At 48.4% G+C, this 12,770-nt stretch overlaps 2 protein-coding genes across 8 annotated transcripts in view; both read left to right on the top strand.

The window, feature by feature from the left end:
• The first annotated feature begins 2,285 nt into the window (after positions 1-2,285).
• Positions 2,286-7,377, top strand: SRSF6 (serine and arginine rich splicing factor 6). 2 transcript variants are annotated; one of them, XM_015881306.2, is made up of 6 exons: positions 2,286-2,567; positions 2,839-2,987; positions 4,234-4,361; positions 4,600-4,808; positions 5,135-5,224; positions 5,346-7,377. In XM_015881306.2, the coding sequence occupies exons 1-6, from the start codon at positions 2,461-2,463 to the stop codon at positions 5,701-5,703; spliced, it is 1,041 nt and encodes a 346-aa protein (XP_015736792.1). In that variant the 5' UTR covers positions 2,286-2,460; the 3' UTR covers positions 5,704-7,377. The 2 variants fall into 2 exon arrangements, with proteins under 2 accessions (XP_015736792.1, XP_015736791.1); XM_015881305.2 differs by having other exon boundaries at positions 2,295-2,567; positions 2,839-2,996.
• A 3,871-nt stretch (positions 7,378-11,248) lies between these two features.
• Positions 11,249-12,770, top strand: part of L3MBTL1 (L3MBTL histone methyl-lysine binding protein 1) — a 31,503-nt gene continuing 29,981 nt past the window's right edge. For 2 of the 6 annotated variants that reach the window (XR_001559059.2, XR_001559060.2), the window contains exon 1: positions 11,250-11,421. The gene's annotated coding sequence lies outside the window, so the exon portion shown is untranslated. Of the gene's footprint in view, positions 11,422-12,770 lie in introns of all 6 variants that reach the window. The other 4 variants (XM_015881299.2, XM_015881298.2, XM_015881301.2 and 1 more) reach the window with 3 other exon arrangements.

Below are 12,770 nucleotides of genomic sequence, written 5' to 3'. Positions count from 1 at the left end.
GTTTGTGCCATGACAGGATGATGACAGCTTTTGTAGCTCTTTTATTTTAACATTTTAACAGTGAATCCATTTTAACTGTGAATCTACTTTAACTGTGAGTACATTTTAACTGTGAATACAAACTTGCCCTTCGATATCAGTGACTATGACATTCACCTAAAGAAGCTAGACAAAATGTGAGCAGAACAAAAAAGCCCGTCCTGGCAGCCTGCACGTTCTGCCTCTTGAGCAGCACCCTGAGCTCAGAACCAGGTTCTCTGTCAGAGATGTGACAGAGAATAGTTGATCTAAAACGAAAGTGTAATGAAAACACTGTCAGACACCTGACAGCAGTGTCCTGAGATGTCAGTCTTGCAACAAGTAGCTGATGCAGAATAAATGCAGGATATGCATATTTTATGCTGTTTTCATGAGACACACATGTATGTGTGCACTTACTGCTGGCAAGACTGGAGAAAGATCATCAGTTTCACACTGAGGACTCATTTTACAACAGGCTATAAGAAATAATCACTAGCCAAATACTCATACTCAACAAGACAGACAAATTACATGTGATGCTTTTTATTGGCCTAAGAACAACAAAAAAAAAGACCATTAAAAGGTTACCAGAGCTCTGCTTTCTGTCTCACAGACTATTATTAATTATAGACTTAAAGTCTCTGTAACAAGAGAGCCTTTCACCGTTAGCAAGAAAAAGGATGAATTCTAATTTCGTCTTATGACGCTTCTCCCACCTTCCACTGTGGAAGCTGTGTGGAAAGACTAACACTTATCTTTCTCCATTTCTCTGTTCTCTCTTTGCCTTAAGTCTAAGAAAAAGCATCAGAGGTTTGAACGAGAGAATTGCAATTTACAGTTCTGTGGAGCCAATTGATTTGGTGGGTCAGGCCAGTCAAGTAACATATTTGAGCCATTTATTCTGGGCTCCCAGGGGTCAGGAAAACATATCACTTTGAAGAAAGATACGTACTGTCAGGAATTGTGTCAGGAATAAGAAAGGAATAAGTCAGGGGCATAAAAATAAGACAAAACAGGTGTAAGTAATGGAAACGGCCCAGGACCACTGATCCAGAAGTACGAAGAAGACAATTGCATCTTACCTGCGTTTCCTGTGAGCAACACCTCCTAGCAGGCCTGGCCTGTGTAAGAGGTGAGCTTCATCTCTGGTCACTACACAACCTGTTTTACAGCCACTTCTTGCCTCAGGTTTACCAACAGACCATAAGTGAAGGCTAAGATTATGCCTCTAATCACAGCCAACACTGGTCAGATGGGTCCTGAAATCTGCCTAGGCAGACTTTTTGTTGTACTCTTCCTTGGTATCAGCTTGACCTTAGCTCAGCCATCAAGCCCCATGAAGTGGGAGAATATCAGAGGGAAAAGAAGCAGAGTGAGAAACAGGCAAATAATTATGGGGGACAACTAGTGGAATCAAGAATTTCAAAGTGGTTTGAAAGCGCACCAGAGGCAGACACTGGGTACAGCACCCAGTGAGACGGCACTATGAGGACCCTTCACCTTTCATGTATAGGAACAGAATAACAGAATAACAAAACAAGGCTGCAAGATCCAGGCATGGCTCCAAGCACAAGGGATCACTGTCCATTGCTTACAGCAAATCTCTCTCTGCGGTCATCTGACAAGAGCTTTGAGATGTCCCCCCAAAGCATGTAGTGGGAGCCCCATGCTATATCAGTATTGCATATTGAATATGGAACTTCATACAGTCCCATCCTGTGACACTTAGTGCGCAGGGATGAACAGTTCCCTACAGAAATGGGCACTGCTGCATTGAAGATAACTGCACAGTTCCTCTGTCACTGAACGGCCTTTGCACACGTTCTAGTCCAGAATCAGAGCAGTCCGGGCTGCACCGCTCCCCCCCCTCATCAACAAGACACGTCTCCTCTTAAGAGCACGAGTGGAAAACGACAATCACGGGGTGGGAACGGAGCAGCACCAGATCGTCCCGAGGCCCGGTTCCCACACTGACACATGGCCGCGGCCCACATCACGGAGCCACCATCGGGAAACAACACCACGCATGTGCAGAACGGCACTTCCACTCACGGCCCGCCAGCGCCAAGTGCATGCGCACAGGCGTTCCTCGCGGAGCGAGCACCGACACGCGCGGGCGGATGCGCATGCGTGCCGGCAAGCCTCCCCGAGCCACCTCTCTGCCCCCCAGTCCCGCTCGGGCCAGCGCGGTGACGTCACGGCTTTGCCCCCACCCCTGCTACGTGCGTCGTAACGTCCGCTTTGGCCCCGCCCCCCGCTATAAAAGCGGCCGCGGGCAGCGGGCGCCATTGTGCTGCGGAGCAGGCCGCGGCGGTGCGGTTCGTCGGCCTGGTACCGCGCGCTCCCCGCTCTTCGCTCGCCTTTTTTTCTCTCCTTTCTCTTTCATTTTTCTTCTTCTTTCCCTCCCCTCTCCCCCTCCCTCCCCCTCCGGCCGCGGACATGCCGCGCGTCTACATCGGCCGCCTGAGCTACCACGTCCGGGAGAAGGACATCCAGCGCTTCTTCAGCGGCTACGGCCGCCTGCTCGAGGTGGACCTCAAAAATGGGTGAGCGCCGTCCGCGCGCTGGGAGCGGCCCGCGGGCGCCCGTACGCGTCCTTCCCCGCGCCCTCCCCCCGTTCCCGGCCCTGCGGGGCCGCCCCTCCCCCATCCGTTGGCCGGGCCCGCTCCTCCCGCCGCTGCCGCGTGGCGCCCTCCTCAAAATGGCGGCGGCGCGCGGGGAGCGGGGGCGCTGCGCGGGGCGGCCTCCATTGTCCCGGCCCCGGGAGCCGCCGGCGGGGCGGGGCCGCGGCTGACGGAGCGGTTCCTTCCCGCCCAGTTACGGCTTCGTGGAGTTTGAGGACTCCCGCGACGCCGACGATGCCGTTTACGAGCTGAACGGCAAAGATCTGTGCGGGGAGCGCGTGATCGTGGAGCACGCCCGCGGCCCCCGCCGCGACAGAGACGGGTACAGCTACAGCAGCCGCAGTGAGTACGGTCCGTTCTGCGGGGCGCTGCCGGGGCGGGGCGGGCGACCGCGGTGGGTCGGTGTGAGCAGGTCGGGGTACCTGGCGCCCCGCAGGCTGCGCTGCCGGCGGTTTGTCGCGGCGCTGGCGCCGCGCTCAGGTACCCCCTGAGAAATACGTGAGCGCGAATAAGCGGAGCGGTTTTGGCTGCAAAATTGGGGTCTTCTCGTAGAAAGAGTTTCTTGTAGCTTAGGATTAACGTGCTCTGCTCATATAAAGGCTCCTCGTTCGTAGGAGCGCTTAGATAAGAGCGGTGTTCCATCGCTTATATTAATGAGTAAATACCGTTGCGTAATTGGGGTAGAAGCAGCCAGTGGTGACGGGTGGGGGAGGATTTCGAGCAGGAATCTGGTGTGTTGGTGGGGCGTGCTGTAAACTTTAATACGTTCAGCTAACTCGTGTAGTTTGTTGAGGAGCTGAGCTATGCCCGGTGCTGTAACTGAAGTACCGCGGTTCACTTTTCAGTAATCTCTAAAATGGTGGTGTTTGGGGGGGGTGGGGATCTGTCTGTTTAAAAGAATCGAATGTATGTTGTTTAAAATTGTTGCATGTTCAATTTCAAACTTTTTAACAAGTCCTTGATGTTTCAATTTAAAAGTGACCAGTGGGGCTGAGGCTGTGTCCACTGAGGCTAAGATGACTGCCTTTCCTGATTGGCCATGGCTTTTCCATACATTGTGTGACCCTTGCCCTATGACCCTTTGGCTGACCTTACCGGAAGCCATGACGACAGCAGCCTTTTGCCATTAGACGCAGGGTGATGGTGAGGATTCCAAGGGTTAGACAAAACTGGTTAAACTGAACTAGGTGACTGTTACCTTGCGTGTTTTGTGGCCAAACCACCACCAAAAACCTCATACTGTGATGTAAGTACTTAGTGTAACTAGTAAACGTTTTTGTAAAATGTAGAAATGCATGTAATCAGTTAAGTTTTATATTTTACAATGTTCTGTAAAATAAAACTTAGCAAGGTGAATCTAATAAGGAGCAGTCACTCTCTAACAGATCTTAGGAAGACAGACTTACAGGATTTCAGTCTGTTTGATTTGCCATTAATATATATCATGGCAAAATTGCAAGTTTATTGGAGGTGTAGAGAAATAAAGTCCTACTCCAGTAAATATATCTGTTTTAACTAATTTTTTCAGAACGTTTTAATTCTCTTGGTGCTAGGAGACAACCTAACTTTCTTTCTTTGTACAATAAAGGTGGGGGTGGTGGCGGATATAGCAGTCGGAGACAATCTGGAAGAGATAAATATGGACCCCCTGTTCGTACAGAGCACAGACTGATTGTTGAAAACCTTTCCAGTCGCTGTAGTTGGCAGGATTTGAAAGTAAGTATGTATTAGTGTTCTGTCATCGAATGTGTTGTGATCGGTTATGGGCAGTAGCTTTCTTTCTATATAAATGTTTGTTTGGATTTCAGTGGAAATAATTGAGAAGAATTTGCACACGAGTGTTGGTGCACAATTAATACTTTTTCATTTGCTCAGACTCGTCTTAAGCTTATTTAATTGCAGAGTGCAGACTTATTAAATAGTTGTGTAATTTTTTTCCACCAACTCCTAAAAGGATTTTATGAGGCAAGCTGGTGAGGTGACCTATGCAGATGCTCACAAAGAACGTACAAACGAAGGAGTAATTGAGTTCCGATCTTACTCGGACATGAAACGTGCCCTGGACAAGCTGGATGGCACAGAGATAAATGGAAGGAAGATCAGGCTGGTTGAAGACAAGCCACGGTCAAGCCATAGACGATCATACTCTTGCAGCAGGTCAAGGTAACTTATGGGATATGTCATTTTCAGCATCAAGACAAGCTAAATTAAACTAAGAGTATATACAAGTAGCCTGACCTACTGAGTTTACCTTTGGTTGATGTTTTAGGAATAGGGTGATTACTGAGAATGTTGAGTTGTTTTATATAACATGGCACAGTTGGGTATGAAAGATTTTATATAAAATTAATTGATAGTGTGTTGAGTTGGGGTGGATTGGTCTTGATGATGTTGCTTTAATGAGAAGTTCTTTAACAGTTTCTCTGTGATGAACAGAGGGGCAGGGCACACCAAACAGTAAGGACCTGCGTGTGTTTGAATGTGTCTAGGTCACGATCTAGAAGACGATCAAGAAGCAGGAGTCGTAGAAGTAGGAGCAGCCGCAGCAGGTCCCGTAGTGTCTCTAAAAGTCGTTCCAGGTAAGTTATCCATTGCTTTCTCCTAGTACAAGAGGGTTGCTACTTATTAATTGCTAACAACTGAAAATGGCTATAAGTACGTTTCAGTTCATGCAGAATAAACTGTCTTTCTCTTTGGAAGATCTAAATCCAGGTCACGAAGCAAAGACCGCTCACGTTCCAGATCTAAAAGCCGGAAGTCTAGATCAAAGAGCAAATCAAAACCCAAGTCTGACAGGGGTTCGCGCTCTCACAGCAGATCTAAGGAGAAGTCAGAGAAGTCTCGGTCCAGGTCCAGGTCTCGATCTCCCAAAGAGAATGGTAAAGGAGATACTAAGTCTAAATCCAGGTCAAGGAGTAGGTCTCGTTCCAATTCTCCACAGCAGCAGCCATCTGCCAAGGCTCGTTCAGAGTCACCACCCAAAAGAGCTGCATCGAGGTCCCGTTCCAGATCTCGTTCAAAGTCTCGTTCACGATCAAGATCTAGTTCAAGAGATTAAGGCTAGAACTCTCCTCTTACCTTGCACACTATTATGGAACATTTTTCCTACTTGTCAGGCCATTAGTGTCATGTTAGTTCTTCAGAAGTTGTTTTTTTCTCTTGCAGGATTGAATGGCCTAAGAACTAATTAATGAGGCATAAAGCTTTAATTTGTATTCTAAATTTGAAAATACAAGATCAGATGGTGTGGTACAAAGCAGGAAAAGTCTCCCTCCCCCCCCCCCCCCCCTTTTTTTTTAATTTTTATTTTTTAGACATTCAGCTAGAACTTTGATTTTATAGCATTTCTGCTGGAGTAACTTAACTGCTCTAAAGTGCAAAGTGGTTTTTATATTACAAATTGAATATAACAGGCTTAAATCTGGGCTTCTTTTCCTCCCTCCCACCCCCCCAAGGTTTTAGAACTATGAGTATCATTGGCGTAGTAGGTTTACAGCTTGCTGCCAAAGGCAAGATCGTCTTGCAGGGCAGATCAGAATTGTCTGGTTTATTTGTGGAAGCCTGCTGCAAAGCTGTAAGCAAGAAACTAAACTAGAAAGGCTAGACCAGCAATAAACTCACGTTGGAGCATTTGTGTTGCATCTGAACTTGCCAAAAGAACATTCCTCCCCAATACTGTGACTGTATTAAAGGTAATAAAGGTACTCTATAACCTGTGTCATGCAGTATTGCTACAAATCATACTTTTGAGACTTAAAAGAATGAAAGCTTAGTGATGTTTTTTTTTGCTTGACTATCAAGTGGCAGTTCTCAGACACTAAAGTGTCTCTTGGATGTAGTTGAAGTCCTCTAGTATGTTGTATGATTTGTCAGCCTTGAAATACCTATTGGATATGAAAACTATCTAAAACAAAACTGTCTTTGCTCTCTTTAGACTCATTTATGTTAACATTCTACTTTAGAACTAAGATCGTATTGTGTTTGAACCTGAACTTTACCGGAAGCGTAATCTCTTCAAGCTAGAGTTCTAGTCTTAATGAAGGCTTTGCTAAACCACAGTTGCCAATTCACTTAAACTGTGAAATAGAACTCATCCTAAAATCTCCCCTTTATAGCTAAATTGATTTTTGTAACATGCAACATTAGAACTGCCTTGTACTCTTTATACAATGTGTAGTTTGACTTGTATAAAATTAAATTGGTGAATCAAACTCCTGTGTTTTGTTGGCTTGCAATGGAATTATTTTTGTCTCCTTGTGCTGAGGAGATCACCGTTTATCTTGTTTAAAGCTTTTCCTTGATTAACTACTATTCTTTATTTAGCACAGAAGTTGGGAGCCTTCAAAATCCAACTTGACCAGTAAGCACATATCCTGGTGAAACCGGAACTGAAATGATTTCATTGTATGTTTTGTGGTGGCAGAAGATTTATTACTATTATCCATGTTGTGTCCATCCCAAGCATGGAAGAGCTGCTCATAATAATTTCTCTTCAATTATGGGTATTTACTGGAGACTTCACCAGAAGCTGGATGGTTCAAAGATACACGACTGGAAAGATCTTATTCCCTTAAAATTACACAAGAGCACTACATGTAATAGGAACAGTTAATGGCAAAAGCATTTGGTGTCACTAAGCTTTTAACCTGATGTTTCAGGGATCTGTGTGTGTGTTAGGCATGCTGACTTTCTGCATTTGATATAATGCAACATAAACTTGTTCTTAAAAGAAGTTGAATGGTAAACACGTGTCATCAGATGTGTCGGAATGATTTAAAATGTTTTGTCTTCCAGCAAATTTTGAAGGAGAAATCAGCATTGCTCCCTGTGAGATGTGAGAATCATGGTGCATGTCTTTGGAGTCTCTTCCTGGGCTTTCCTTGTTTGCTTTTGTTTGTTTTTAAGTTACCTCTACTTAAATGTTGCTGTTTTGGTGCAAATCAGAATCACTAAGGTTCCAAAAGACCCCCAAGGTCTTCTAGTCCAACCATCTGCCTGCCACCACAGCTCCTGTTCGTGTGATGTTAAGTGCCTGTCTTAAAGCAAGATCAGACCTCAGTCTGATGTGTGTGAAACTCTTGACAGACAGTAGGAGAGCTTGTGCTTGTGGGTGAGTCAGAATGCTCTTTAGCTTTGGAAGGGGATTGGAACCTTGTAGAGAAGCTGCTGAACACTCAGTAGTCAGGAATGGCCTTAATTCTATATCAGGTCAGGACTAGCTGAGATTTCTGGATCTGCACAACAGCAAATAATTCACTGCTCAAGTAGGAGCTGTGGCAGCATCTGCAACTATTCCCTCAGAGAGGACTGACTTTGGCTGTTATACCTCAATGGGGATACCCAGTAACACACCATCACTCAGGGCTTCTTGCTGACTTGTAATTTTTATTTGCCTTAACGTAATCTGCATTGCCTGCCATTGTCAGTATGCCACAGGAGGATTCCTTTTCCCCAGCTCAGAAAGGTCCTTCCTCTTGTGCTCTAACTGTGCTTTAATGGAGAAGAGGATAAAACAGTGATAAGCCTGGTCTGATGAGGGAGGAAGTTGCAGAATATGGTTATTCCTAAAGTAGATGGGTGACTGACTCCAGTCCTGGAGCCTGAAATGAGGTAGTGATTGAGGTTGGAGCATATGTTGAGCATCTGTTAAGTAGTTTGATACCCCAAAACCTGCAAGCAGGGCAGATGTAGAGATGCTTCCCCAGCAGTGCCAAGGCCTGAGAACAAACTACCTTGGCCTTCATGACTACAACACCTGATTTTCAGAAGCTGCCAGCTCTACTATTGAAGTCCATGCAGGTTTTTCTGCTGCTGTTTGCCACCGTGAAAAAATGTCTTGTTCCCAACATGCTTTAATAGGCAGACATGCAGGCTTGTTTCATGGAAGGTGTTCAAATCACTTCTTAAATAAGAGCATGAAATGAACTAAGAACAAGCTTGCTGGGTTTGTTGCTTCATATCTGGTATGAATTGGATTATTTCCAATTCTCAATTTATTTGGCACCGTAATGAGAGCAGTGACTCATGTACCCTTCAGTCAAAGGGCAAACGCTGGGGGTGTGTTCAGATACCAAAAGTCAAAACAGTGTGAGCTCAGGAGCCTGAAAATGAAAACAAACAAACCAAAACCAGTTGGGCACAGAGAACTTAGCAGGCTACGTACTTAAAATATTACTGTGACACAGTTAGGAGATCTTTGCTGTATTTCTTGTTTGCTTTTTCAAAGCTAATTTAATATTTAGATGAATGCATTACTTTAAAAGGTGAGAATTAAAACTAAAATGAAAACTTTTTTGTGTAGTGGCAGATATGAACAGTTCACAAACGTAACCCATCTGGTTTTGGGATCACAAGACTGGGAGTTGTGATGGACCTGTTTTCCCCATGTTTAGTTAGGTGGAAGGAATCAAGTAGCTTAACTCTCCAAGCTCCTTCATGCTGCTTTGCTAGATGTGGGTGTTGGGGGGAACTTTTTTTGTGGGGTTTGGGCTCAACCCAGTACAAATCTGCAGTCAGCTGCTCTGAAATGGCTCCAACCCTTTTAGTGACATCTTTCAGTACGGATCTGAGCTGGTTATCTGGATACAGGTGAGGGACCATCACAGCAATTGGTACGATGCACACTGCTGCTTTAGAGTGTATTTAGCAATGGTTTGTAGCTCTGTGTGGGATTTGGGGTGATTCTCTGCCTCTGGGGCTGCGTCATCTTTTTACAGGAAGCTGCTTTTATGGGACAGTTACTTGGATTGAGGGATCTCAAATACACATTTATAAACTCAGCAAAGATGCTCCATTTTAAAGGCCAAGTTCTTTTCCTCCAATGTTTTGACTTAACGGGAGCAGACAGTTCAGTGACTTCAGTGCAAACTACTGAGGATAACGGAAGGGAGAGCTCTGCAGGGGAAGCTGTGGTTGGAAGCGACTGGAAGATGCAGCTTGTGCTCTAATGGATGGAGCCGTGGGTGGAATTTGGCAAATAACTCTCCTGGTCTGTGCATCTGGAACAGGATAATGTGTGTTTGCATAGTAAATATTGCTGTTCAGTAGATGTGAAGTAGCTGGTGTCTCATCTGCTTGGTACAGATACAGTTGCACCTGATTGATCTGCTAGCAGGAAAAACATTGCTTCTAGAAACAGGTAAAATGCAAAGCCTTTCCCATACGTGGCACTTGTGCTTCTCATCCACCACCAGCATTGCTGCTCAGCATCAATGTGAGACGAAAATAACATAGCAAAGAGTCCTTTGGCATCGTAGTGGCACATTGACATGGCACAGTTAGCCTGATGAACAGCAGTGGTTTGCACGTGGATGGTGCAAGGCTGCTTGGGATGGCAGCTCCTGTTCTGAGCTGTCCAGTAAGGCCATGCCACTCAGTGCAGGGTTAAGTGTTGTGAGGAGCTGGAAGGAGAGAGGTACAAGAAGAGCTGTTTAAGAGTAAAAATAAGCATTAAAAAATAACTAAGTTGAAAGAAATAAAAGCTGTGTTACAACAGAGGCTGCAGAAATGGCAGGTGATGCACACCAATGTAGTACAGCTGCCAGGGCCTTCACTGCACAGCTGAGCACCTTCCTGCTTTATTCCCCTCCCCAACCAGCTGTTCTGCAGACATCCAGCATTCTTGAATTCATAACTTTGTTTTCTCTTTAATTGGCAAACATGGCCAAGAACAGAGGAGCTACAGTGTGTGCCTTCGGTGGGGGGAGGGTGAATCCTGACTGCTTTTCCAGTGACGGATCTCTGCTCTTCATCTGAATCTGTTTGAACCTCCTGCCGCAGTGTAAGTGCATTATGGGATGACTTGTTCCCTGCTGTAGTACCGAGGGTTTATTTAATAACGGGAAAGAAGGCAGTAGCAGCAGAGGAAACACCTGTCAGTGATTTCCTGCTTGCTTTATCAGGCTTCTGCATCTTTTTTGACACGCTGAAAGTTTTGGAGGGCACAGCTCCAGGTGTGTTAAGTGCTGGGGACTCCACAGGGAGCAGCTTGCTCCTGTGCTGCCATTGCCTGCCCAATTCAGATGGGGCTTAAGCCGTTTGTGTCATCCTGCAGGTCTCCTACCTGTGTTATATGAAAGGTAGGTACTTTACAATCTGTGATAGATTCTTATTGCTCTCCCTGCCCAACGTAACTCAATTTCAAGCATCATTTTTAAGACGGGGAGTGAAAATGCCGTCTGAGCCACCTCAAACCGCCCCAATACAAGGCAAGGCCGTGGAAGCCTGGAGCTCAGCACCGCCGTTAACGTTGTGGGGTCCGATTACTCCGTGAATGCTCGCTCCTGCTAAGCACGGGGGGAACGGGAGGACGGGGGGAAGCGGAGACGGATTCACCGCTACAACCGCAGCTGGCCGAGGTCCCGAGCGCAGCAGAGCTGCTGACGGCCGGGCCGCGCCCGGAGCCCTCCCGTGCGGCTTCCCCCGCCCCGCGGCCGTGCGGGGTGTCCGGGCGGCGCCGTCGGGCCGCTCCCGAAATCATGCGGCCGGACCGAGAACCGACGGCGCGGCGCTGAGAAATGCGCGGGTTGCCATGGCGACGGCGCTCATTAAGTGCATACATTCCCAACCTGCCCAATTACCGCCCCCTCCCCCCGCACACTCTCACTCACTCACGCACACGCCCGGCCCTCCCGGCGCGGGGGCTCCGCAGCTCCGGGCCGCTCGGGCGCCGCGGAACTCGGCCCAACCCGCATCTGCGCAACGCGCTCCCGGCTGCGCGAGCACCGCCCCGATCGGGCCGCGGGGCGCCCCGCGCGGGGTCGGCGGCGCCGTGCGGGTAAGCAGCGGCGTGCGGGGCGGCGGAGCGGCGGACGGCACCGCTAAGCCCGGGCCTGCGGCGGCGCTTCCCCGCCCCGGCGCTCGGGCCGGGCGCTGCGGCCCGCCTGGGTTTCGTCTTCATTTTTACTGTTGTTTTTTTTTCCTTCCTTCCCTTCTGCCGCAGGGCACCGTGCGGCGCCCCGTGCCCAGGGGCGGCGGGGCGGGAGGAGTGCGCGGGTCGGGGCCTGGCGGGCAGCGCCTTTCCGCGGCGTTCCGCTCCGCGCCGCCCCCTGCAGACGGGGCGGCCCCGGCGCACCCGCGGGGAGGGGAAACTCCGCCATTTTCGCGCTAAGAAAAAAAAAAGCCGCGCTGCGGGGACAGCGGGGGGTGGCACACGGCGCCAAGCTTCGCCCCGGCCCCGCTGAGCGGCGTGACCGAAGGGTTTGTCCCGCATCGCCGCTCGGCCGCGCCGTGGCAGCGCTACGCCGCTTTTTGTCTCGGCACGAGCCGCTGTTCTGAACAATGGGGGGCGTATCTTACGGGGGAAAGTAGGAGGTGCGGTACGGATCTGTGCGGAGGAGCGGAGGATGCCTCGCACCGCCGGGCCGGGGGCCGCTCTCCCTCCCGCTGCGCTGCGCGGGGCTCCGCCGGGGCGAGAGGCGGGGAGGAGCGGCTGAGCGGGTCGCCGTGCGGTCTGTTCCGTTCGGACATCCCGGCAGCGCGTTGGTGTCAGCTGCAAACAGCCGCAGGAACACAAAAAAACACCCCGTTTCGTTTTGTTTTTGGTCAGAGGTCTGAAACTTCTCTTCTCGTTCCTTGATCAGAACGGGAAGCAGGGCGTGCATTTTTTGCCACTCGCAGACCGCGTTCAGCAGCCCATCAGAACGCATTCGGTTATTTGCTGTTGCTCGAGTTTGCCGTAATTTAAGTTTCATTCTGAATGCTGCTGCGATTTGAACCATAGCACAGATAAGCTGCTTTTCACCTTGAAGACGCATATGGGCTCATGTAAATGTTCACTCGAATCCACCAGAAATGCTCCATATCCAACTCCTGGCACCAGCTTCCCTTCTGATCCCACTCGTGCCGTGATTTCATCTTACAGATCATAAAATCTTGGGATCGTTTTCCCCCTCAGCCATCTTCCTTCAGAAGAACAAATGATGTCCCCACCATCAGCATCCACACTTTTAAGGAACTGGCCCTGATTCAGTCCTTCAGACATAATGAACGTCATGGTGTTGATAATGATTTGCACAATGTTATCCATCTTTAGAGCTCTTTTGCACTTAGTTTCGTTGATGTCTGGCAATAAGCATCAGCTGTGAGTTGTTGGCAGCACTGTTGTTGTCTTCTATTCTTTTTATA

This window comes from Coturnix japonica, chromosome 20 (genome assembly GCF_001577835.2).
Source record: "Coturnix japonica isolate 7356 chromosome 20, Coturnix japonica 2.1, whole genome shotgun sequence".
Taxonomy (NCBI): Eukaryota; Metazoa; Chordata; class Aves; order Galliformes; family Phasianidae; genus Coturnix; species Coturnix japonica.
The sequence above is the reverse complement of the archived record's forward strand: the minus strand, read 5'-3'. Positions and strand labels throughout refer to the sequence as shown.